Below are 26819 nucleotides of genomic sequence, written 5' to 3' on the forward strand. Positions count from 1 at the left end.
GATGTCCAAAAACCTCTTCTTCAGGTTTACATGCACCGACACCTGAACCCAAAATTATGAACCAAGATTTGGGACAACTTTTAATAAAAGATTTATCCTGAATCTCCTTATAGTTTGTGCATCCACGCTTTAGTCTTGAGTCTTCTTAAGTGGTTCTGTTGCATACTGCATCCAAAAGACCCACAATTATTATTATCTGAATTAAAAGTTATTTTACTTATCAAACCTTGTTTTAAATGTTGAAGGAATTAGTTTAAAATTGCTTAATTAACCTTTCAGTTTTAAGAAAAAAAAAATTGTTATGAAAAGAGTCACAACCAATAGTAAAAAATTTGGCAAATAGACATTTACAGGTCTACTTGCCATCAGATGTTATGAAGTCAACCATTTTTGTGCGTATCACCTGTCTCATCTCCACATGAATATCTGTTGTGACCTGACGTTATTATTTGCCTGACAAGAAGTAAAAGGTTGAAGCATAGACTAAGATTTTAATAATTTCTCAAAACGGCGTCTCCACTTATGTTCCACCTAATTTTAGTGCCTTAGACTTTTTATGAGACAGATATTATACTTTTTAGTTGAATTTTAGTACACAGAGTACTCATTCCAGTTCAGTTAAAACACTTTAAAATGATTTCCTTACTTCAAAAGATTGAATACTAACAATGACAACCAATGAAAAATTTTGCCTTGGCTACTGAACTTTTGCTATTTTTATATATGCCTACTCTTAAAACATAGCTGCCCTCCAGTACAGTGTTCCTATGGGTCTTCTAAAACAAGATTTAAAAAATCTAACTATACAAAATGCAGTCTGGAAAAACAGCAATTACTCTCGAAAACAGTGTTTGATAGACAAAAGTAGTTAGAAATATTGGAAAAAGTTAATTTGTATTTAAATACAGAAAAAAATAATTAAATACGTATTTAAATTATTTGATCTGATTTGTAATTAAATACATATTTAAATACTTGTAAATAATTACTTCTACGACACTGGATGTTAAGCTTTATTAGAATAATCAGTGGGCCAAAATAGGTACCCTGGGGAATACCGCAGGAAATAGACAGGAGATAAGAATAAAAAATGTTTGTATTTGTTCATTTGCTTCTTATCAGAAATTAACTAAAAAAACTTTTTCCACAAAATAAGTTTTTCAACGAAGAGTAAAGAACTCCATTAAACAAAAAATGAGTAAAAATAAAATCAAATAATCTACCAAGCGTGAAACTACCACACATCAGCGTAGATAAATAAATGAAACCCAACACAAACAGAAATAGCAATAAATGACCGAGTCAAACTCAAAACGAGCAGAAATTAACACAAGTTGAGCGCAAAACCCCTATGCCTTCTCAAGGGCGGAACAAAATTTGCACTTTATTGAAAAAATATAAATGTTTTTACTTTTATAACTTTAATAAATCAAATAATCTCTACATTTTGATTACTAAATATCAGTATATGTATATTAAACTGACAATGCACAGTCATTTGAATTTTTTCACTAAAATGTAAATTATGTTCTGTCCTTGGGAAGGCATAGACAACTTTATATGCCCCAGGGCATTACTTACAACCCTTGCCCTGAGGGCTGTGGGGGGAGGGGTTGTCATCCTTAAGGACCTAATTACCAAAACTTTCATCTAAGTTGAATAACATGGTTGTCTAAAAGTGTTGATTGGATGTTCTTGGGGAATAGCTGGGACTGAGAGGGGGGTTAGTTGCCCTCAAATCGACTATTAAAAAGGGCACTATCCCTTTGAATTTCCAATCGAATGAGCCTTTTTTCATGTTTCTACGACAAAAATTTCAATAAGAACCTTATATGCCCCCAGGGCATAACTTACAACCCTTGCCCTGAGGGTTGTGAGGGAATGTTCTCCTCAAAAATACAATTTCTATCTGGAAATCATTTACGCTGAACAAAATGGCTATCTCAAAATTTTGACTGGATGTGTTTGGGGGAATGATAGGCGTGGGGTGGAGGGGGGGGGGGGCTAGATGCCCTCCAATCACTTTCGACTATTAAAAAGAGCACTAGCCCTTTGAATTTCCAATCGACTGAGCTTTTTTTTAAAGTTTATACGAAAACGCCTTCTATAAAAACCTTCTATGCCCTCAGGGCATAACTTAAAACCCTTGCCATGAGGGTTGTGGGGCAGTGTCCTCCTCAAAAACAAATTTTCTATCTGGAAGTCAACTACGCTGAACAAAATGGCTATCCCATAATTTTGATTGGATGTGTTTGGGGGTATGATGGGCTCGTGGGAGGGGGGGGTAGTTACCCTCCAATCACTTTCAACTGTTGAAAAGGGCACTAGCCACTCTAATTTCCAATCTAATGAGTCGTTTTCGAAGTTTCTACGATAACTCCTTCGATGCGAAGTGCCCGGGTGGAGAAAAAAAAACACATTGTGCCCACATCGTTCTTTACTTAGGCAGCGCACAGCATGGGCGCCCATAAGCTGAATTCTAGGGGCGGGGGGCAAACCACGTCTAATTGGCACTTTAATGCTACATAATAGGAATCACAGAAAAAAAAATTTAAAAATAAGGCAACATCATTCAGCCTAGGGGGGCGGGACCCCCCCCCTGCCCCCCCATATGGGCGCCCATGGCGCACAGCGCTGCCTATGAAAAGAAGGAAGTTACAATTTTTACCAGAATGTCATCATTTCGGAAACCATGAAAAAATGTTGCACTTAAAATATTTTGGCTAACTAAATCGAAAGCCTTGCGCAAGTTGACAGAGATAAGATTAAAACAAGTATTAGGTTTTTGAAGGTTTCTCAGAATCGTGCAGATTAAATGAAAAAGACAGCGAGTCGTTGACATTTTCTATAGGCAACCGAAAATCAAGAAATTTAATATCGGTATAAACCTCACTTTTAGGCTTTCACATAAACAAAACACATTCAGAATCAACTGTGTGAAATGAGGGGGCCTTAATAAGTCTACGGTAAAGTTTCAACACATAGATTATAGAAAATTATGCTCTCAATATTTCATAAGCTAAACTTTAGCATAAATTGAACAGCTTTTAGAAGGGGAGCAGCCTCCCTAAAAGCAACCCCCTGGCAGTTCGGTACCACAAACTGGTTCATATGAGGACCTTAGGGGGTTTACGCTCAGATTTGATCATGTTATAGATACTAATTATTCTCTTAAAAAATCATATGCTAGAATCACTCTTAAAGATTGGACCTAAAAGTTTTGCGTTAAAGTGTCAACATAAAATTTTTTGTATTTATACTCTCAACAAATAATTAGCTAAACTTCTGTATTAAAAGCGGTGCATCTAGCGATCTAGATATAGGGCGATCTTTGTCTGGTTTAAGTTTTAATATAGCTCTTTACTTCGATGACACGAAACATGGAAAACCTTTTTTAATAACTGTCCGTTTTCAATTTCACATTCAAGGTTTTCGATTAGAGCTGCTGCTCACCTAGACTGGTCATTACCCTGCAGTTTAACTTTTGCAAACCAATTTTTCAAAAGCCCCCTCTGAAAAAGTGCACTTTGTAGTTGACATGTTTCTTTGGGTTTTTATTGTTGTGAAAGTCACTTGTCAAAAGAACTATGTCTTTGTACATACCTGAAGAAACATGAGGAGGATTTCTCCCGCATTACTGATTTGAAGAACCCCCTCTTGTCAGAAAACGCTGGTGCTGAAATCGTACTTCTTGAGGCAACATACCTCTTCCCCTAGGACAGCTCTTTCACACGTCCCTTGTAAAAGATGAATGTGCCACTAGGATTATTTTCAAACGATTTCTTATTTACTACTACTACTAACAACTCACTGCAGCACCAAGCCGCCTGAGGCCAGCACAGCTACGCACGCTCCTCCTCCATCCCCATCTATTCAAGCTCTTTACACCCTCCCAGGAAGTTCCCACTTCCTTTAAATCTTTTATAATGACATCCTCCCACCCGAACCATAAACGACCAGGTATCCATTTAAACCTAGAAAGTAGACCAAATAGGAAAACCAATTGCAATATGTCACCCTTCATCCGCAGAACACGTCAAAGAATCCTAGCTAACTTATTCTTTCTCTCATTATATCCCTAGAAAGCGGGATTGAACCTCACTTTCCGTACACCCTACAGTCTGAAATACGGTCAGTCAGCCGGGTACCCAGAACGATCGGCAATTTCTATGGAAAACATATAGCATATCTTCATCCGCTTTTCGGAGCGCCCATGCTTCAGAGTCATATATGACCACTGTCATCACTGTAGCTTCCAATATTCTAATCTTGGTTTGCAGACTTATCTTCCTATTCTTCCAACCTTTTTTAACTGTGAAAAAACACTCTGACCCTTGGCTATTCTACTTTTAACATTTCTCGTTTAGTGAAAACATATTCGGGATCCACTAATTTATTTATTTTTCTTGCTCATTTTCTTTATCTTCTGGTTAAAATTATTGGCTTTTCATTCAAGACCATTCTCTTGCCTTTTCTACATCTTAATGAAGGCTAATGGCTTGTTGCAGCATACATCAGTTTATATACATTGTACTAGCTCCTTGGATTCAAGGCGCTGAACCATCCTGTTGTGTATTTCAAGTTCAATACTCTTTGTGAAGGTGTAGCCAACCAGCTTTTAACTGAGAGTGGTAGTTTTTGGTGTTTGAGGCAGTGTTACATACTCTTTCAAATACCGTCAACCGGGGTGACTTTTACATAGTTTTCAACTTTAAAGCCCTCTAGGAGTTAGCAGGGCGGTCAAAAAAAAAATCTGAAGCTAGTGCCAAAAGTGCGACTTTTGCTACGAGATGGCAGCCTGAGACGCTTAATATTGCATCTCTGACGCAAGTACTTCATTTGTAACGATAATTTCGATTATCAAAGTCACCCGGCTTTGGGGTTACTTTGACAACCAGCTTGGACCATCAGCCTTAAGACTGTCGGATTTGCTGTAAAACTCGTTTATTGTATCAAATGTATCAAAAGCGATAAAATACATTAGTTATTACAAAATCATAGAAAAAACTAAAAAACAGCCTTCAAAACTGACCAAATCAGTCGCTTCAGTAAAAGAATAACCCTAGGGGATCATAAAACCGGAAACATCCACCCCAAAAACCAACTGACTAGAGGTTCTCGAGGTGCCACGCCATTTCCACACTGACGGACGAAGATAATCTAAAGAACCATCTAGGATTTTATCGGATATTTTCGTCACACCGCTTGTCGTCAAAAGTTAAAAGAAACATTTTACCATGGTTGTGTCAATGTCACCCCTGATTATCAATCTAACCCCGGTTGACGGTATACTATATGGGTATTAGCACATTACATTCAAATAAGTAATAATCCCTTTTCTCATTTTTTGTACTGTATAAACTTTAATAGGCCTATAGAGAAGAAGGCAGTGAGGCCATTTGTATCGGAGATTTATCAGGAGAAATCCTGCATGTTGAGACCGTTTGAGCCAGTACAGATTCTGTGGCAAATTTTGGAATGAAATTTGGTGGGAAATGGGGATAAATTTGGTTTATTATTCGTTATATGAAATTCTGATAATCTCCATCGAAAGATATGGTTTAGAGGAATGGGTCTCCAACTTGGCTGGTCAATATTTAGAAATTTTCTTTAGCAATTTCATCCGCACAATGGTCATCCATTATACCTGAGTGGTGAGGAATTACTGGATGTACATATGTATACCCTTAGAGGCAAGTGCATTTGTAAGTAGGACAATGTAAAATATCAATGTCATATTGTGAGGCCGAATTTAGGAGCTCAGGGCTTAACATTGAGCCTAAATAAATTATAGCAATTTTTCGCAATTAAAACGGGGCGGTAAATTATTTACGATATATTCCCTGGCCATATTTATCAAATTTATTTCAACTGACATTATACAATAAATTATCAAGCAGTTTCTCACCAATCGTAATATTAAGGAGGGGAAGATATGTTCCATATGAAACCTTATAATCCATTTCTGATACACCAATAAAAATCTGGAAATGCTCCTTTTATGTAATTTTATCAAATTCAGCAAAATTATTCTCCATGTACTGTTGTCTACTGTTGCATGGATCAGTTGTCTATTTTGAGAAATGGGTGTTTTTATGGGAGCATCAAATTCAAAGGGGGTTATGGGTGAAAGTGGGAGCCATAGGCCAACCACGCACTGGGAATTTCATTTGAACATTGGAATTTATTGTTTGAGCGCGTTTTTTTTTTTACTTCTCCTTCTTCCATCACAGTTACAGGCTTTTTGGTTGTCACTCTTGAACCCTTTCTTTTTTTCCTGACGCAAATCAGTGGGTGGTTGGAATGGAATGTGACAATCCTAATCCAATGAACAAAGTAATTCTACCACTAGACACTTCAAAATCAAATTAAAAATTTGAAAGGTATTTTTCTTTGTGATTAGTAATGGCAGTTTCAAATACTGTGGCATATACAGGGATTTGAATTATTTGAAACCCCCCAATTACGGTTTGGACTTACTTCTGTTTAGAATAGACAGATGGTACAAAGCCATAAGTATCTGACCTATAGGCTAAAATTTCAACTTTTCATTGATAAAGTAAAGTAGTACAATTAGATATAATGAATCTACTTGAAGTAAACTCCATTTGTAAAAAAAATTACTTGCCTACATTTTCATGTACAGTATATTTGTGGTCATATACCCCCTACCAGGAACTTGAAAATTTGAGCCTAAACATACACTTTTGAAGAATCAGCCATTTTCTCTAAAGGTATAAATGTTCCAACCCCCACAGCCCCCATCCATTTATGGATTATATGCAATATTCTGGTTTATAAACAGTTATTTCTACTTTAATACTTGTTTCTTCATCGTTTTTTTAGTCATCCCAAAGACGTCGCAATACACCAAGATGAATTCTCTTTCTGTCAGCATATAAGGTGATTAATATTATTCAGCAAGGAACTACTTCTCTATAGAACAGTAAGATTAACTGACTTTCTTTGTTTGTAAATGGAATAAAAGGCTGACAGCCTAAAGAAGGCCCTAGATGGCCTAGACGGTCAATCATTTTGATCAAGTTTCCGTCAATCGATTGACGTGTGCTTCAATCAACCTTCAATTGGCCCTTCAATGAACCTTCAAACTCAACCAAAGCTAATCTAACAAACTGCTTTTGAAGAAAATTATTGAGTCATTCAAACTTTCTATCAATCACCATCAACGCTCGACTCAAGCGTCAAAGAGGTTTCTAGACGGTCAATCAGGCTTGAGTCAATCCATTGACGGAAGCGTTTGATCAAAATTATTGACCGTCTAACGCCTCCTTAAGAGGATAGCATAAATACTTTGAGAGACAAACAAAACTTACCTCCATTTTGGCCGGATCTTGGAGTAGAAGAGCAAAGATGGACTGGGAATTAGGTATAATATCTTGAGTGGTGAGCTCATCGCCTTCTTCGCGTAGGGCAAGCAGAGAATGGACTAGAAAAGGAAAATTTCGCCTGTTTACTCTCATTTGCAAAAAAAGAATTAAGACACTGTGAAAAGCCTCATCTATACTGCTTATGTAGCCTACACAGTATAAATATTAAACATATTTTAAGAAGTTATCAAAGAAAAAGTTGAAAAAAGGAAGGTAAAAATGCCCTTTTCAGCAATACAAAAGCAAAACAGAACATTGAAACAAAATATATATGAGGAAATTTATTACAAGAAATTGATCAAAAAGCAGCGTTATAAGCTAAATGTGCATTTCTTTTTCAGGACAAGAGGGAGGAAATATACATTTGCATAGGTACATATAGGTACAAGTGTCATTTATACAAATTTATACAAGTGAGATTAATCTTGCTTAGTTTTTCTTTTTTGTTCCTGTGTTGTAAGAGATAGCATGATTTAGGTGAGGCTTTTGCCAATACTACGAAAGCTGTTTTGAATAAACAAATCTTGAATCTTGGTACAATCTTGACGTGATTCTTTCAGAAAAATAATGCAAAGAACCCCCCCCTCCTGGTAAGTTCAAAAGGGCAGAACTTTCATGGGGATTGGACGATTTTTCGGGGAAGCTAAATACAACAAAATCTCATTTTTAGGTTCAAAATTTCTATTTCTCCCCCTCCTGTATCCCTCTTCTGTAAACGCAGACGAATATATAACTTAAAATGAATAAAAGAATACTAGAAAAAGAATACCCAGTCAAACTTGACAAAGTGAGATGAAGTAACCTAAAGTTAACAAAACAAAGATTAAAAAGGGGTAATTTTCGTCTAAAACAGACTGAGAACAACGTAAATATAGAAAATCAAAGTAATCTGTAGTGTAACAGATATATGGAAGAGCTCAATTTTATTTAAACGAATGAACTTCCTCAAGAATTTAAAAAAGAATAGGCTAAATCACAGGAAAGGAAATACTAATAAAAATGGTTTCTGGCTATCATTTCATTTCTTCCTTAAAACACCCATGACAAGCCACATCTACTATAAAGTACTCTGGTGAGGGATAAAATATCAGGGATTTCATTTTTTATATCAATTTTCTGATTCATTCTGAGTGTATTCTTTTGACTCATCTACTGGGTGAGGGGTGGGACATTCACATACAAACATGGTGGCATACATCATAAGGCAAACCAATATAATTTATCTAGTAAAGGAACTGCAACCAGTCAAGGCGAAAAAAAGAGAAGCTTACAATTATCTCGCCTTCTTTGTTTTTTTGTTCCACACCTAGAGAAACGACTTTGCTGACTGTAACTTTCGAAGATTCGTTTTTCTGTCTTCTGCCCAGGCCTAGAGAAAAACACTTGATATCCTGTAGGTTGTCGACCTGAAACTGACCTAGCAGCAGATTCTGCGGATGATTCCCTTGACCTGATGTTAATAGTTTCAGTTGACTGATGAAGAGGTGGAGGCACCCTATTAAAAACAACAAAAAACAACAGTGATCAAAGCATCAAAACCCATGAAGATTGATAGGCTGTCTAAACTTAAAAAAAAAACAAGTTAGCTTAGTTAAAAACAGTTCTCTCTCTTGGTAGATATATTTAGGAGAAATGTCAACATGTTATGTTTCACTGAAATAAGGATTATGCATATATCAACATGATTGTTGGTCACCCAAGCCATACTCCTCCCATACTACCTCGCAATCACATTACAACTCTTTTGACTCACGATTGCTTAAAATACTTCTCAAGTGGTGCTTGATCATGTACCTGAATGAAATTTTCTTTAGTTTTGATAAATTTCGGTCTGCATAATCTGGTTTGAAAATTCCATAAATAAACATGTTGTACATCTTTCAACTTGAGATTAGTCTGGAAAGGTCTTAAATGTCACTAAAAGCCACTGGTTACAAAAAAACAAGGATATAATTAACATATCAGCATCCTAAAACAACACACAGAATTTAGGCAGCAAATACCATCCTACGGGATCGATGACAATCCCGTATCGGAAAAAGACTTTCTTAGTAAAAATTTGTGGCAATAGTAGTGATCGTATTATTGAATAAAAGCCCCGTAAGGATGCTTGGCGACTTATTTTGTCTGATAAAGATGCTGCTCCGTCAGTAGCACACGCCCTCAACGATCACGACCAATCTTCAGATGCCAAAGTGAAAAGCCCATCATATTTTGGAATTGTTCATCAGACCCCTGAAAACCTTGCGGTACTTGTCTGTTATAGCGCCTATGTATATAGAAGCTAAGTAGAACTCGTTTCTTTGTTAGTTTCTTTCAGCTTAGCGTGAGACAAACAAAGACAAGTGATAGAATAGATGGGAAATATATAACTTGGGCTACATATTTGCACATTAGGGGGGTGAGGGTTAAGTATTTGGAAAGTACGAAGTTAGAAAACAATTCTTACTTCATAATCTACAGAATAATTGTGCCTAACACATTTTGCATGCACACCCACTATACTTCACCCCCCCCCCTAATGTGCAAAATATAGCCCAAATTCGTTAATAAAGTATTATATTTTCATCATATTTTGTGATATTTCATTACAAATGAGCGTCAGAGAAACAGGTTTTATTTTCAACTTATCTTCTATATACATAGGCGCTATAACAGACAAGTAGGGGAGGATGGGGATGGTTGATCAGTGGGGTAGGATGAATACTCGGATATTTGTTTGCCATCTGTTGAAAAAAAAAATCGGAGAATCCTACTGAATGTGAGGAACTAAAGTAAATTAATGTATTGAAAAAATGGCAGCAGTAGCCTCAATATGAAAAGATTGGACAGAAAGTTTGTCTTTTCTGGTGAGTTTTTTTTTTCAGAATTGTTGCTAGACTTAATGTTGTTTTGAGAGAGAAGACCAATCTCAGAAATGATTCCATGATAGAGCAGCCTATTAATTGGTTTCCTTTTAGGCTTGGAAGCAAGTTCTCAACATTATTAGTTTTTCTTGGAGCCGTATTTTTGTTGGTGCATCCTGTGGGGGGCAGATTGGACAGTTGTTTTTTTTTTTGGGTGGGGGGGCCGGTTGGTCACTTTGAAGGTGCACTTTTCAACCGGCCCCACAGGGTGAAAAAAATAATAAAATTAACATTTTTTCTATAAGTACATATATTTATCATTATTTTTGGTTATCATTATGTCATCTTTCTAGGCGAGACAACATGCAGACTTATAATTGAAAAACACAAAATGGGACCATTCCCCCAGAAGTCGTGAGACAAGCTGTGCAAAAAGTACCGGAAGGTGGAAAATTTACCACCATTGCATGCGAGATAGGTATCCCCCACTTGACTCTAAAACAATATGCCCAGAAATTCTCTGAAGAAGGTTGTACAAGTGCAACCAATGTTAGTAATGTTATGCTAGAGCAGTTTGTGCCACAGTATAAAACGCACAGTTTTGACGGCTGAACAGGAGAAAAGTCTTGAGCAATATCTTGTCAGAGCATCCCATCTTTACCACAGACTGTCACCAAAAGAAGTCAGAACCTTGGCATTTGAGTTTGCAGAGAAACTCGGTAAGGATATTTGTCATTGGGAAGAAGCTAGAACAACTGGTAAGGACTGGCTCTGGGCCTTCTGACAGCATAGCCCAACAGTTTCTCTCAGATTTCCAGAAGCGACAAGCATTGCAAGGGCAACTGCTTTTAACGAACCTGTAGTCAATGCTTTTTTTACACATATGAGGAACTGTTGCATAAACATAGTTTTACTGCTTGTGATGTTTGGAATCCAGACAAGACTAGCCCCACTAAAGTTCAGAATTCAAAAAAAATAGTTGCTGAGAAGGGAGCTGTGTCAGCTCAAGCTACTGTTATCCCACCATTCATGATTTTCCCAAGGATAAAGTATCTCCCACATAGGATGAAGGGATCTCCGCCAGGGAATGTGGGTGTTTCACACCCCTCAGGATGGATGACTGGAGAGAACTTCATTGGAGCACTTCGTTTGCCATGCAAGCCAAGTGTTGACAGACCAGTGCTGCTTCTAATGGACAATCACGCCAGTCATATTACCATTGAGTCACTTGAGCTTATGAAAAAGTCAAACATAATCACATTAACCTTCCCACCCCACACAAGCCATAAACTGCAGGCACTAGACAGAAGTTGTTATGGCCCATTCAAGTCATACTGCAATACTGCTTGTGTCTTGAAAAGAATTCAGGACAACCCATTTCTATTTATGACGTTCCAGAATTATTTGGAACTACCTTTCTTTGTGCCTTGACTCCAACAAATACCACCTCTGGATTGAGGGTTGCTGGAATCTGGCCCTGCGATCACCATGTGTTTGGGGATGAGAAATTCCTAGCTGCTAATGTTACCAACAGACACAAGCCATTCAATATCTCATAAAGAACTGTGACCAATGCTTTTGATGCAGAAGACAGTTCAAGCCACTCAGAGGCAGAACTAGGGTGTCCGAAAATTTCTCAAGCTCCTGTGGCATTAGTGCCTGCTGCTACTAGTCCAGAAGTAGTAAGACCCTATCCAAAAGCTCCACCAAAAAAAATATGATGCAATCAAACAAAAGAAGGGCAAATCTCAAGTTCTCGCAGATACACTAGTTAAAAATGCCTTGATTGAAGAACTGTCAGCTAAGAAGAAAAAAAAAATTGGGAAGGCAGTTTTTAGTGGGATGAGAAACACCTGTAAATCGAGCAAAAAGACTACAGAAGTAAGGGCGCTTTTCGCCAAAGCGGATGCGAGCTCTGATAGTGAAAGAGATATGGTCTAGGATGATGACTTGGATCTTGATGCTGATATGGAAGACATTCCAACTGAAAAGGATGAAATCAGAGTGGGTGATTTCATTCTTGTGGCATTTGTCGGCAAGAACAAGAAAAAATACTTTGCAGGTGAAGTGAAGGAAGAAACGAGCAAGGGATATGTTGTGACCTACCTTTGCAGGAAATCCTTCATTTGTCTTGGGGAGTAGGCTACTCAGTTGAATAAGTCATATCTTTTCAGTTTTTGTTGTACTTGAAGCTGAACAGTTGATAATTGAAGTGGAAAAAATTGTATTTGAAGCAAAATATACACCTTGTAAATGAAACGAGACTACTACTGTAATTATGTCAGGTATTGGAAGTAAAACAAAGATGACCCATTTTGTGATCAACTTGCCCACCCCTGGGGCGCATTGGTCACTTTTGACCTCACCTGTTAAAAATGTTGGTGAAAAAAAATTATGATTGCATAAATCTAAAAAAAATCAAAGAAGCTAGAACAATGAATGCTGCATCTTTCTATGTCAAAATCATTCTTCTAGCCTTCATACTTTGGCTAAACTTTCTATTAGAACAAAAATGTGACCAACCATCCCCACCCTCCCCTACCAATGTTACATTTGATGATCTTATTCGGCTAGTAGCAAACTGCTCTGAAGCTAAGCAGCTATGTAGAACGTGCTCCTTTCAGCTCAAATTTGCTGGAAAGACACATCTCAAACAAGCCTCTCGTGAAAGTTTATTGGTTGGATATGAGCGCCTACCTATTATAGCGTGTTCAAGTTTCTGCCTATGCAATGCTATAATTGTAAACAATTCGGTCATACAGCAAAATTGTGTAAGAATCCTCCCAAATGTGGAAGATTTTCTGGCATTCATCCAAAAGCTAAAGACAATCCGTGTAAAAAACCTAGAAACCTATGAAATGCAGCGTATGTGGCTCAGCTGACCATCCTTCTTAAGTGTTTAAGTGTCCAGTTGCATAGGCTATAATTAATAAATGACTGATTCTACAATCCGATTTTTTTCCTGGAAAATTAATGGTAGTGTTTAACAAAGCAACCTCTTCTAGAAAAATTCATTCAACATGAAATAAGTTCTAAGCATTTTGATTTTGTTCTATGTTCTATTGTTTTTTTTCTGTTTTATTTGTTTAAAAAATGGGGCTATTCCAAGCTGGGGGTGGGTAGTACTTGATGAATACTAGTTTGAAGGTAATTTAAATTTGCCTGATTCTAGCCCCAGAGACATCCTCTCCTTGGGTGAGCGACTACTTCAGCTTCAAAATAATCCAATTGATGTTTTTAGTTCAATAAATAATCCAACAGGTCAGTCTAATAAATTTCCATCAAATCCCCCTTTTTCAGCTGTTAGTAAGTATATTTTCGAATTTAGATGGTGCTTCCAAATAAGGTGGTAGTTGTTCTATGCTCCAGCTCAATGTTTTTGTTCCTCATTTGATGAGTTGAAACCAGTAGTACCTAGTGTCCACCCAGATTTTATAGGTCTTTGTGAGAATATCCTCGATTCGAAAACTGAATCTCTATTGCATCTCTCAGGTATATGATGGAATATTTGAATCATAGTAGGATGGCTAAAGGTGGCCTTGCTGTTTATGTTTCTGAATATTTTCCATACTCTGTAAGACGTGACCTGTCAAGAACTGTAGAAGGAATTTTTGAATCCATGCTTATTGAGATTAAAACCCAAACTAAAACTCTGATTGTTGGTAACATATATTTGTCTCCTAGTGGGTCTGTTCCCCTTTTCCTTCAGATTCTTAATGAGGTTTTGGAAGTAATCCACCAGCATTCATGTGAACTTGTCATTATGGGTGCCTTCAATATGAATTTGTGTGACAAGAGGTCATCTTCTTCCTTGGATTTTCTCTCAGCTTTGCTTGCTTGTGGCACATTACCTTCAGCATGCATTCCAAATCGCATTACTGATACCAATGCTTCTTTGCTTGATAATGTTTTTTCATCGTTGACTTTGCTGCAAAATTCTCTTTTGATGAGTGATATCTCAGACCATTTACCTGTTTTTTTTTCTTATGATTTTTCTGACTCCTTACCTAAGAGGCTCCAGGGAGCTCGTTTTTTGTCTTTAAAATTTAATGACCAGGAGTTGGCTCTTCTTAGATTGTGGTTGGCAGGTCCTTTGTGGAGTATTTTTGAAAATGAATTTAATGTGGATTCTCTTTTTGATTCTTTGAAAGAAATTATGTTGGATACATATGATGCATCCCAGTTGAATCCCTTATCAAAGAGAGCAACCCCTTCGAATGCTTGGATGACTCCTGGACTCCCTAAAAGCTGGAGGAAGAAAAATAATCTTTGAAAGGCTTACAGGTCTTCTAAGTCATCTTTGCGCAATTCTTGACTTCAACTTTTTAAAGTTAATAGAAGAGTTTATAATTCACTTTGCAGGAGGGCCAAATTATCATTTTACTATAGTAAATTCTCATTTTACTATAGACATTACAAAAACATGGCAAGTAATTAATTCTGTTATCAGGCCCTCTTTTCAGTCCACTTCTGTCCCTTCAAGTGTTTTGATTGATGGTAAAATTGTAGAGGTTGAGCTAAAAGTTCAAAATACACTTACTTCTTACTTTGCCAATATTGGGAAAACTACAGCCTCTTCTGTAAGTCCTTCTTCTTCTCTAAATTATTTTAGGTGTTATCTTGGACCACGTTGTCTTAAATCAATGGATTTGGCACCTATCTCTGAAGTTGAAATAGCCAGAATTGTCAATGGTTTGAAGGTTTCTTCATCTTTTGGCCCAAACTGCATTTCTACTAAGGTTGTCAAGTTCATTCTTCCTGTCATTGCTTATGCTCTTACAAGGCTTGTCAATATTTCTTTTGAAAATGGTGTCTTCCCAAGTACTTTAAAGTATGCTTGTGTTATTATTCTTTTTAAAGGTGGTTAACACAATGACCCTGCTAGTTATTGCCCTATATCTCTCTTATTAGTGTTTAGTACAATTTTGAAAAAGCTATGCTTTCTCAACTTCTTGATTTTCTTAATTCTAGACATTTTTTTTCATGATTCACAGTTTGGTTTTAGGGCAAAGCACTCAACTGAGCATGCATGAACAAATCTTTTGAATTATTTACATACATCTCTTGACTCTAGTCTGATACCTGCTGCTCTTTTCCTTGATGTAAAAACGCACAATATTCTTCTTTGGAAACTATCCCCTATTGGAATACAAGGGAGTACTTATCTGGGTTTCTATCATATTTATCTGGTTGAGTTATCTCAGTTTATCTGCTCTTTTCCACCCCATCTGAAATAGAGTTTGGTGCTCCATAAGGATCTGTGATTGGGCTGATACTCTTTTCAATTTATGTTAATGGCCTCATAAATGAGGTTAAAAACCAAAACCTACCATTTGTTGTCATCTTTGTCAACCTGCATCTGTCACTAATTGTGACAACAATATGTTCTTCTCCCATATACTTATTGCTTTTGTAGATGGCAGTACTCTTGGCACAGCTGGTAGAACTGAATGTGATCTCTGTTCAATCATGATCGCTTTTTTTGAAAGAGTTATTCAGTGCTTTGATGTTAATTATCTTGCCTTAAATGTTGGAGTCATGTTTGACCTTACATCAGGCATCATATTGACCTCATTAAAATGAAAGTCTCAAGAAGCCTTGGGATCCTTAACCAACTGAAACACATTTTTCCAGGTCAATTCTTAGAATCCTATTCTATAGCCTAGCTCAGCCTTATGTTTCATACTGTTCTATTATTGGGAAGTCAATGTTTCTCTTATCACTGAAACCACTGTAAAAAATATGTGATAAAGCAATGTCTCTGATACAGGATACTAACCATTCCCTACTTAAACCCTTGCTTGACTTGAGATCTCTTTATTTTCTGTCTTGTGTTTCTTTCAATTTTTTGAGGTTACATGGCCAGCTTCCTGCTGCCCTATGTAGTGATATATCTTTTATATCTGAGCAATAAACTTGTTATTTCTGCATTTCTAGTAACTTACAGATACCTTATACTCCATCAACATAGTCTGATTTTACCCCTCTGATAGCTTCTAACATGAATTGGAACACTCTCCTGATTCTGCACAGGGCTGTCACTTGTTTGGTATCTTCAAAAGTATATTAGGGAATTTCTAATTAATAATTAAGTTTTCCCCAAATTTCAGAGGAATTGATGTCTCTGGATCAGGAATGCTTTTTATTTGTGTATGTGGAATCATGTACTAATCCCTTGCCTGGCTTAGACTTTTTTTTTTTGGGGGGGGGGATTGTTTGGGTTGATTTTGTGAGTGTCATATTTAAAAAATGTTTGATGTAAGTATTTGTTTAATGTTTCATTTTGTTTCTCCCCTTTTTTGTCCTGGCCATAAAGCCTTACAGGGGAGATTAAGTTGAAGAATTTTGTAGTTTTCGTGTGTAAAACACTGTGGAATTTGTTAAGTATTTATATATTTCTTATTTTTTTTTTCAATGATTTCAATTCAATTGCATTATCAAACCGATAAATACCCAGAAAGGCTGGTCAATAGTCCAAGATCAGAAACTACTATGTCTAGTTCCTATGATAGTTGGTTAGCACTTGAGTTGAATTGATTTTTTTTTTTTTTCTGACTACAAGGTCTAGGAAAAAACTTGGTATTTGTAAGAATTTATTTTGATTTTCCTGCTCATCAAAATAGCATCAGTCTAGTAAAAAATTATATGTCTCTAATTATTAATTTTTGGCCTATTCATATTCAGCAAAATCGATGGAAGTTGGGGAAGGTTCACTCAATAGAAAATTAGGGTGTTTGAGCCCTTATTGAAAGATGGCAGCCAACCATTGTTTGTGCTCCTGGGTGCCCTTGCAATCCCAGATGACATCACATCAATATATGCAAACAGTCATTTTAATCAGAATAGTCAAAAGAATGTACCAACACAGGCAACATATTCACAGAGCACCACTGCAAGGGCCCCAGAACCAAAGGGATAACAGCGAATTTAAAACAGACATGTATTTTAGTAAAAAGTTATACCTAGTTATATCTTGTTATACCATGCTGAAATCAAAACTATGTCAAGATTTGAAGTCTATAAAATTGCAGTATCCTGAAGCATAAGTTTAACTTCTTAGCCATCAATATAATGTGTATCTTTTGACTCAAGATTGTTCAGAAACCTCCTTAAATATAATGTTAAATGATGAGATGACTGCCCTAAACCAAAACATGGCTACTAGACATCTCTCATGCATTGTTCAATTCTGTGTATGGATGACATATTTCTTTAATTTTTATAATTTTTGGTGTATATGATTGAAGTTTCTGAAGCATTACCTTGGGCAACTCCCCCCAGTTTTGTAAACAAACATCATAACAAATCTTTCAGCTCATGATTGTAGAAGGATCACTTAGAGGCATTGTTGAAGGACCCTAAGCAGGGCCCTGTGGCTCACAGCCCCTTCCCCAACTTCAGAGACATGTTACACCTCATTTAACTCAACATTATTCAAAAGAGGTTTTAACCAAATTCCAGCTAAAAAGCTACCAATTATAAAATTGAAGACACAATTAATTCTGGATGACATAACACAATTCAAATTCAAGAAAAAATTAGAAAGGCATTTGGATCTAGAACACAGCAAACTTCTATCTACTGTTGTGATATTTTAGGTTCTATTTTTAATGCAGTAGCCCTTTCCCATACCCCCTCCCCCTTCTTCTTTTGAAAATCACCATCTGGACTAAAAAATGGACTCTTTTCAGCTTCTAGAAAGTTTTCTTCTGATGCTCACATCACCAATGTAATCTTGATGTAAACCAAAATATTTTTTTTTCTTATAGGTTTTTCTTTTTTCTTTTACCATACAATTGGGATTGACCATATTCCTTCTGGTTACCAGAAATAAACACAATAACACAAATGTATACTGTAATCAAAAGACAAGATAAGAAAAAATTGGATAGCTTGTTGGAAGTGTCAAATTTGTGATTTTTCATCAATTTACATTTGCTATTTTAAATATTGGAAATTTTGCTTGGTTCTCCAATTTGCTTTATTAACAATGAATTACCATTGAAATTCTTAGAATTAAAGTGACATTGGAATTAGCTAGGATTTAGATAGATAATGTCTAAAAATATTCTCCCTATCCATATCCTTTTTTGCTTTTTTCCAGAATAAAAAAAATATTTGGGATATTAAGTATTATTTTTTATTTGATGTATTTTATTCAGTTATGTTTTTAAGCCTATTGTAAATCCTTACTTCCTTCTAATTTCTTATGTATTTCTGCAGTCTCATATAGTGGAGGTGCAGTTGAGATGTTTTAATTAAATTATTATGCATATTATGAAGTAAGAGTTGTTGTTTTAAACCCTTTTCTAGCCAATAAAAAAAGAGAAAAGGGTACCATCTTTAAGGATCCATAAGGGGCTTAAAATGGAATTGCTGACTAAAATGATTGTTAAATTTGGAAAGAGCATAAATAAAGTATCTATATTTACTGGTGGGAGTAAAGTGAAGCAATCTGAATTTAAAAATAATATAAGTATTTAAGAATGTTTTAAAGTTGTTTCCAGAATAAGGAGGTTTCTAAAAAAAGGAATTAGGTGCTGCCTTAGGGTTCATTTGAGGACTTAAAATTTAATTTGTAAGCGAAACAATTATTATATGTAGAAAGAGCATAAAAAGGCATTGAAAAGTACATTCAGCTTGTCTCTATATCAGTGATGGAAACTGACATATATTTACCTAGTTCAACTTTGCCTTGAGACCAGAATAGAGCTAGGTAGAGAGATCCACTTTTTTGTTGGTATTAGTTCTGCATTCCCACTCTCCAGAAGGAAACACAATAAAATTCTGAAAACTAGGCCTACTTTGCAACAATCTGAAATGCTTATGCTACTAATATCATTCCTTAAAGTGGCCTACCTGCTTATATTATTCCTATAAGCACTTCATTTTACTTTATCCTTATCCAACCCCCTAATTTACAAATATACACTAAAGAAAAAAATCCTCTATGGATTTTCCTGTTTTTGATGTTTTTTTAACAATGTTTTTCAAATAAATCAAACTGTAAACAAATATCACTGACAACATCAAGCAGTAGGAAAATTGGGTAAGGTTTATATTAACAGACTATTCAGGTAGCTAATAAATAAACTTACCTTTAGGCTATAGTTAGAATTACATCCTGGATGCAAATTTGCAATGCATTTACATTGGAAATGAACTTTACCCTAATCCCTACATATACCAATTCAGGTAGGCTATAGGCTAGGCCTATTCTAATTCAGGGTAGGCTATACATTTGCACATTATGGGGGGGGGGGCAAAGTTTATTTCTGACACAAATCAATGTTAAATTTGGATTCAGGATGCAATTCTGACTAGCCTATAAGGCCCCCTCCCCCTAGTATGTAAATATATACCCTGAATTGGTATACATAGAGGTAGGGATAGAGTTAATTTCCAATGCAAATACATTTCAAATGTGGGTTCAGGATACAGTTCCGACTATAGGCTAGAGGTAAGTTTATTTCTTAGCTACCTGAATAGTCTGATAATATAAACCTTACCTTGAAAATCTATGGAGAACATGGGCTATATATATATATATATATATATATATATATATATATATATATATATATATATATATATATATATATATATATATATATATATATATATATATATATATATATATATTATGGGCTATATATATATTTTTACATTAGCAGGAATGGAAGTAAAATAGCATAAAGTGAAGCACTTTGAAGAATATTGTAGCCTAAGCCTAATGAAGTTGGCAATGAAAATTTGGCAAGCCAAATTTTCAGAAATTTATAGTTTTTCCAGTAAATTTTCAGCAGTTCATATTATTGAATTACAAATAAAGTAAACATACTACTTGATGCCTTTTTTTATGCTCTTTCCAAACACAAGAATCATTTTTGTCAGAAATGAATTTTACCACCACCTTTATATATACCAATTCAGGGTACATGTTTACACATTAGGGGGGTGGGGGTAAAGTTTATTTCTGATGCAAATGAGAGGTATGTTTAAACTGTACCCCTCCCCCCTAATGTGCTAATATATACCCTGAATTAGTATATATAGGGGTGGGATAAAATTCATTTCTGACAAAAATGATTATTATATTCATAAAGAGCATAAAAAATGGCATCACTTTTTTTTGTAAGTCAATAATATGAACTGTCAAAACTTGGTAAATTTGCAGGTGGCACTATAATTTAGCTACAATGAAAGTGAATACATCATTTGATGCCTTTTTTTATGTTCTTTCACAACTCAATAATTGCTTCTGTTTGAAATTGCATCTTGAGCCCTTAAAGGGGCCCCAAAGGTATTTTATATGAATTATTAAAGAGCATAAAAAAAGCATGAAATAGTGTTTTCACTTTCATCCTAGCTAAATTATATAGGCTAGTCCACTGCAAAGTTACCATGAAATTTCCTGGGACTCCACCCTTTGACTATTGGAAAAAATTAGTTTATAAGCTTATATAGAATGGTACTATCCAACCTCCTTATAATTAAAAACATTTTAGTCATCTAGTTAGAAAATTTGGCCCATCTGTATAGGAAAAATCTAAATTTGCCAACTAGTTGACTAATATCTTCTCCCCAGCAAAACTTTCATTTTCTAACTAGTTGACTAAAAACTTCTCCCCAGCAAAACTTGAATTTGCCAACTAGTTGACAATAAATGTTGCCCAAGCAATACTTTCCTTTTCCAACTAGTTGACTAATAACTTCTCCCCAGCAAAGCCTAATTTTGCCAACTAGCTGACTAATAACTTCTCCTCAGCAAAACTTAATTTTGCCAACTAGCTGGAAAGAAACATTGCCCCAGAAAACAATTCATTTTCCAACTAGTTCACCTGTAATAGTTAGAATTTGTTTGACTAGCATAAAATATGTTAATAATATAGGTTTTTCTTCAAATTTAATTATCCCTATTATTACTATTGTGTTACAACTTCTGTCTCTCTCCCTGTCTCCCTCTTAATGGGAGATATAATTTGAGTTATATAATGGGCTTTGAAGCCAGATATTTTTTTTTATTAATTCCCAGGATAATTAGTCTTATAATACCTTAGTCCCAAAAGTGAGATTGAATTTGTCAAAGCTTGGAGGGTTATTCCTCCTGTCTGTTAAAGAAAATGGATGCATATTTGAAGTTTTGTTCAATTCTATCTTGCATTTAATGGACATAAATTGTGTATGTTCCTTCATTGATCTGTCTTTGTTTCTTTACTGGAGGAATATTTATGTCTCATTTTTAGAATTTTTAATTAATTTTTTGGTAAAATTCTACTTTAGCTGCTTTTGACTATCTTGGAAAGGGGTTAGGTTAGGAAAATGAAACTTTCAGGGATAGGTCTTTGGGCTAAAGTATGTCCTGGGAAGGTATTTTGAAGTACCTACCTGCACTCCTCCCTCTAGAGGGTCCTGACCTTTGATGACCTTTAAAAATCTGTGTGTTATAAAAGTGAAACCTTGCAAAATAGATCATCTGCTTAAATGAAGTATAATACAAATTTTTTCATCTTCATAACTATGCTCAAACCTAATTTATAAGGTTTTAAAGATATGTAAATACATTTCCTAAATTTTGAAAAAAAACCCATAAATTTGCCAACTAGTTGACTAATAACTTCTCCCCAGCAAAACTTTTATTTTCCAACTAGTTGACTAATAACTTCTCCCCAGCAAAACTTAATTTTGCCAACTAGCTGGAAAGAAACATTGCCCCAGAAAAACAATTTATTTTCCTGGGGTAAGACTGTAAAACTATCTTGCAGAGTGTTGCCTAAGATTGGAAAGCACACTTATAGAAGGAGAAGACTTTTAGTTCTGTGGCTTCAAGACTATTTACTCCTGAATTCAGTTTGTTTGATTTACTTTAGCTGTAGTGCATTTGTTAAAAGCAAATACTGCCAATTTTCATTGGACTGGGAATAGTATGTTTTTTTTCTCTTTACATCATGTTGTTAGCTAAGAAATTATTCTGAGGAAAAGTTACTTGCAGAATAGATGGCTAACAAAAGTGTTTATAGAGTAAGTTTGTTTCTAGCTAGTTGGATAAAGAAAGTATTGCTGGGGAAAAGTTGCCAGTCAACTAGTTGGAAAATAAATTGTTTTTCTGGGGCAATGTTTCTTTCCAGCTAGTTGGTAAAATTAAGTGTTGCTGGGGAGAAGTTATTAGTCAACTAGTTGGCAAATTTATGGTTTTTTTTCAAAATTTAGGAAATTTATTTACATATCTTTAAAACCTTATAAATTAGGTTTGAGCAAAGTTATGAAGATGAAAAAATTTGTGTTGTACTTCATTTAAGCAGAAGATTTATTTTGCAAGGTTTCATTTTTATAACACATAGACTTTTAAAGGTCATCAAAGGTCAAGACCCTCTAGAGGGAGAAGGAGTGGAGGTAGGTACTTCAAAATACCTTCCCGGGACATATTTTTAGCCCATAGACCCATCCATGAAAGTTTCATTTCCTAACATAACCCCTTTCCAAGATAATCAAAAGTAGTTAAAGTAGAATTTGACAGGAACATACACAATTTATGTCCATTAAATGCAAGATAGAAATGAACAAAAATTCAAATATGCATTTTCTTTTCTTTAACAGACAGGAGGAATAACCCTCCAAGTTTTGACAAATTCAATCTGACTTTTGGCACCAGGTATTATAAGACTAATTATCCTGGGAATTAATAAAAAAAAATCTCTGGCTTCATAGCCCATTATATAACTCAAATTATATCTCCCATTAAGAGGGAGATAGGGAGAGAGACAGAAGTTGTAAAACAATAGTAACAATAGTGATAATTAAATTTGAAGAAAAACCTATATTATTAACATATTTTATGCTATTCAGAATAAATTCTAACTATTATTAGTCAAAGAGTTGGAAAATGAATTGTTTTCTGGGGCAATGTTTCTTTCCAGCTAGTTGGCAAAATTAAGTTTTGATGGGAAGAAGTTATTAGTCAACTAGGCTAGTTGGAAAAAGTATGTTTTGCTGCGGAGAAGTAATTAGTCAACTAGTTGGAAAAGGAAATTTTTGCTGGGGCAACATTTATTGTCAACTAGCATAGTAGCATAGTTATGAAGATGCCCAATAAATGAGGATTGAATTTTTATAAATAACACTACTCTTGAACAACCTACTTATAAACTAGTGATATGTTTTAAACAACTTTTCAATAACTTACCTTCTTTTGTTGACTTCTTTGTGTGGTTACAAAAATGGGTAAATAGGCTATATACCAAATCATATTATTGAGTTTTAAATAAAGTGAATATACCATTCGATGCCTGTTTTTATGCTGATTATGAATATAACAACCATTTCTATCAGAAATTAATTTTAGCTCCCCCCCCCCCTATATATGTAAATTAAGGATATATATTTGCCCATATGGGGGTGGGGGGCTGAAAATCATTTCCAATAGAAATGATTATTATATTTGTAACCAGCATAAAAAAAGGCATCAAATGGTGTATTCACTTTATTCCTAACTCAATAGGCTAATATGATTTGGTATATATTTACCCAAAATGAAATACCTTTGGGGTCCCTTAAGGGCTCAAGATGCACCATTTTATCTTTTTTTTGGTAAAATTCTACTTTAGCTACTTTTGGCAATCTTGGAAAGGAGTTGGGTTAGGAAAATGAAACTTTCAGGGATAGGTCTACAGGCTAAAGTATTTCCTGGGAAGGCATTTTGAAGCACCTATCTCTACTCCTTCTCCCTCTAGAGGGTCTTGACCTTTGATGACCTTTAAAAATCTCTGTGTTATAAAAATGAAAAATGAAACCTTCTAAAATAGATCTTCTGCTTAAAATGAAGTCCAAGAAAATTTTTTCAGCTTCACAACTTTGCTCAATCCTGATTTATAGAGTTTTAAAGATATGCAAATACATTTCCTAAATTTTGAAAATTAACATTGATATGGCTTAAAATACTACTCAAATAACAGGAATTGTATTTCCAGAACTAGCCTAAAGCCAGAGAAAAAGAATCTTACAACTGAAAATTAAGGTAAAATGTTTTTTTGTCAAAATTTCAATAGGTATAGACCTGTCATGTAGGCAAATTTCAGGATTCTCTAGAGGGAGAAGGAGAGGAGGTAATTACTTCAAAATACCTTCCCAGGACATATTTTAGCCTGTAGACCCATCCCTGAAAGTTTCATTTTCCTAGCCTCACCTCTTTCCAAGATAGGAAAAAGTAACTAAAGTAGAATTTTACCTTTTTTTTACAATTGAGACAGGTAGGCCATGAAGTAAATTGCCAGATAGCCTAGCCTACAGCATTACAAGTTGGGAAGATGTTGAAACACCTTCCATGGTCTTAACTTGACCCATAGTCTACATGAATATCTTAACTCGTACTGTTTTCCATCAAGAACTGGAAGTATTTTCTTTTCCAGGACTCCCATTTCTGTGGTTTTAAACCTTACAGCCAAACTACTTCTTTTCTAACAACTCTAACGAATTTATGGTCTATTCCCAGGGTTGCCTTCCGGTGAGAAAAAATGATTAGATCCTCGAAAGAAAATCACTAAATCAGCATATAAATCACTAGATTAATGACCAGATATCACTAGGATTATAATACTCTTTATCATTGTAATTAATAATTGTTTTGTTTCTTTACCTTATTCTACACAGGTACACCTACAGGAAGGGGGTGAAATTTTCCTCTCTAGATGTGGAAAAATACCTTGTTTTTTCTTGTTTTATTTTGTTTTTTCTCAAGCGAAAATTACCCTTGAAATTTTGAGAAATGCCTTTTTGCATCTTTATGCAGAGAATAGAACAAAATTCTTGTTTCCTCGTTCCTCCATGTATGTTCCCGAATTGGTAACCTTGGCTTATACAACGATCACCAAAAATTGGTTATCGGTGATCTAATCGAAATATTTGCTTTTCTTTCTAGTTTTTTATACTTGTCGATCCAAAACCTCTGTTTTTTTCCCAAAAAATGTAGTAACCATTTTTCTTTTTACTCTAGTTAAGCCAGTATAATTATTTGGACACCAGTGACAATTTCGAAAATAGCTTTGTTATAATTTCATAGATAAAATGTGTTCCACTCTTCACAAATTTTGATAAGCATCGGTCTTATTGCTTTTTCAAAAACAAAAGAAGCACTTGTTGATTATACGGAACACACCTAAAAAGTAAATTTTTGTTAATCCTAGTGAAATATACCAAAATATGATGAAAATATAATAGTTTAGCTTATATAAGAATATAATTAGGGCTATATATTTGGTGTGTTTTCCTCCACCTCCCTAATATGCAAACATATAGCCCAAGCTATAGAAGTCCAATGGATTCTATCACCCGTTGTTTGTCTGTGTGGCCATGAAACTGGTTTTCTTAGACCGTACATTATCCTTATTATCCTTAGTATACTTTCATCGCCAGACCTATCCTCAGGGGCTGCATAGATCATCTTAAACCTAAAGGTATAGTAATGGAACCTTTCAACTATACTAAACAAAATGGCTATCTCAAACTTTTGATAAAATAATTTTTGGGGAAAAAAGGGACATGGCAAGAGGGCTAACAGCCGTCCGATCATTTTGATCAAATAAAAGGGACACCAGTAATTTTGATTTCCGTTCAAATGAGCCCTCTCCTGATGTTCTAGACCGTTGGTTCGATACGAATACCCCTGGGGAAAAAAAAACAAATTAACCCACATCCGTGATTTTTTCTTCTTGCAAATAATACAAAATTCAACTCTTTTTCAGATAGGGGCTTGAAACCTTCACAGAAGGGTTTTCTGATATGCCAAATCTAATGGTTTGATTTTATTTAAAATTCTTTCACCTGTATTTGATGTTTCCTCCCTCTTTCAAAAATTAGGCAAATTTTCAGAGTTTCTTAGCCTTTTATGGGTAAAACTAAGCTTAATGAATCTTAAATATTCGGAATCAACATATTAAGCTGATGATGTATTGAGTGATATCAAAATTTCGTTTCTAGAATTTTGGTCACTATTGAGCCTTGTAGCTCCATTCTTACAGTTCGTTACTACAAACTGTTTGATATATCAGCACATAAATCGAAAAACTTAAAGAATAAGAGGTTATCTGCGCTTATTAGGTGTTTTAATTACAAATAAGAGAATTTGGAGAATTATTGAAGTTTCAATTAGATATTAGAATTAGAAATTAAAATCATTAGACCATTCCCAGAGTAGATACCCTCCCCCCCTTACTCCCAACTGACTTCAATCATCAAACTACAATCGATTTAATCTATCTAGTTATATTACAAATCCTATAATAAGAAGCACTAAGTCTTATTTTCTTTTTCAATGATTTCCTTTTTCTATTTAGAAAACTATATTTAATGTATAACTACTTTCTTATTGTTCTATTACTCCATTTCTGTTCTATTTGCAGATGTAGAAGGTGCATTCATATCCACCATTCACTTCACTCTCAAAGGTTTTAACAGAAGAAAATATAATTCAGAACTGATAGATTACAGAAAATAAGAAACACATAAATAAGAAGACCAAAATTTCACCTGGGCAAACGTCGTAAAATAGAAAATATAGAACATTTTGCAATTTTGTGATTAACAAAGTTCG

General features: G+C 35.0%; 1 protein-coding gene and 1 pseudogene across 1 annotated transcript in view; one reads left to right on the forward strand and one right to left on the reverse strand.

The window, feature by feature from the left end:
- Positions 1–24709, reverse strand: part of LOC148939385 (R3H domain-containing protein 4-like) — a 38055-nt gene extending 13346 nt beyond the window's left edge. Inside the window, exons 1-3 of the mRNA XM_089106791.1 lie at positions 24602–24709; positions 8660–8883; positions 7335–7447 (exon numbers count right to left, since the gene is read on the reverse strand). Of these exons, the coding sequence (XP_088962917.1) occupies positions 7335–7447; positions 8660–8883; positions 24602–24648 (384 nt within the window). The 5' untranslated portion in view covers positions 24649–24709. The remainder of the gene's footprint in view (positions 1–7334; positions 7448–8659; positions 8884–24601) is intronic.
- On the forward strand, positions 9070–12376 carry LOC148939386 (uncharacterized; annotated as a pseudogene).
- Positions 24710–26819: the final 2110 nt, after the last annotated feature.

Source organism: Artemia sp. Qi Xiang Cuo, chromosome 21 (assembly GCF_049724085.1).
Source record: "Artemia sp. Qi Xiang Cuo chromosome 21, ASM4972408v1, whole genome shotgun sequence".
Taxonomy (NCBI): domain Eukaryota; kingdom Metazoa; phylum Arthropoda; class Branchiopoda; order Anostraca; family Artemiidae; genus Artemia; species Artemia sp. Qi Xiang Cuo.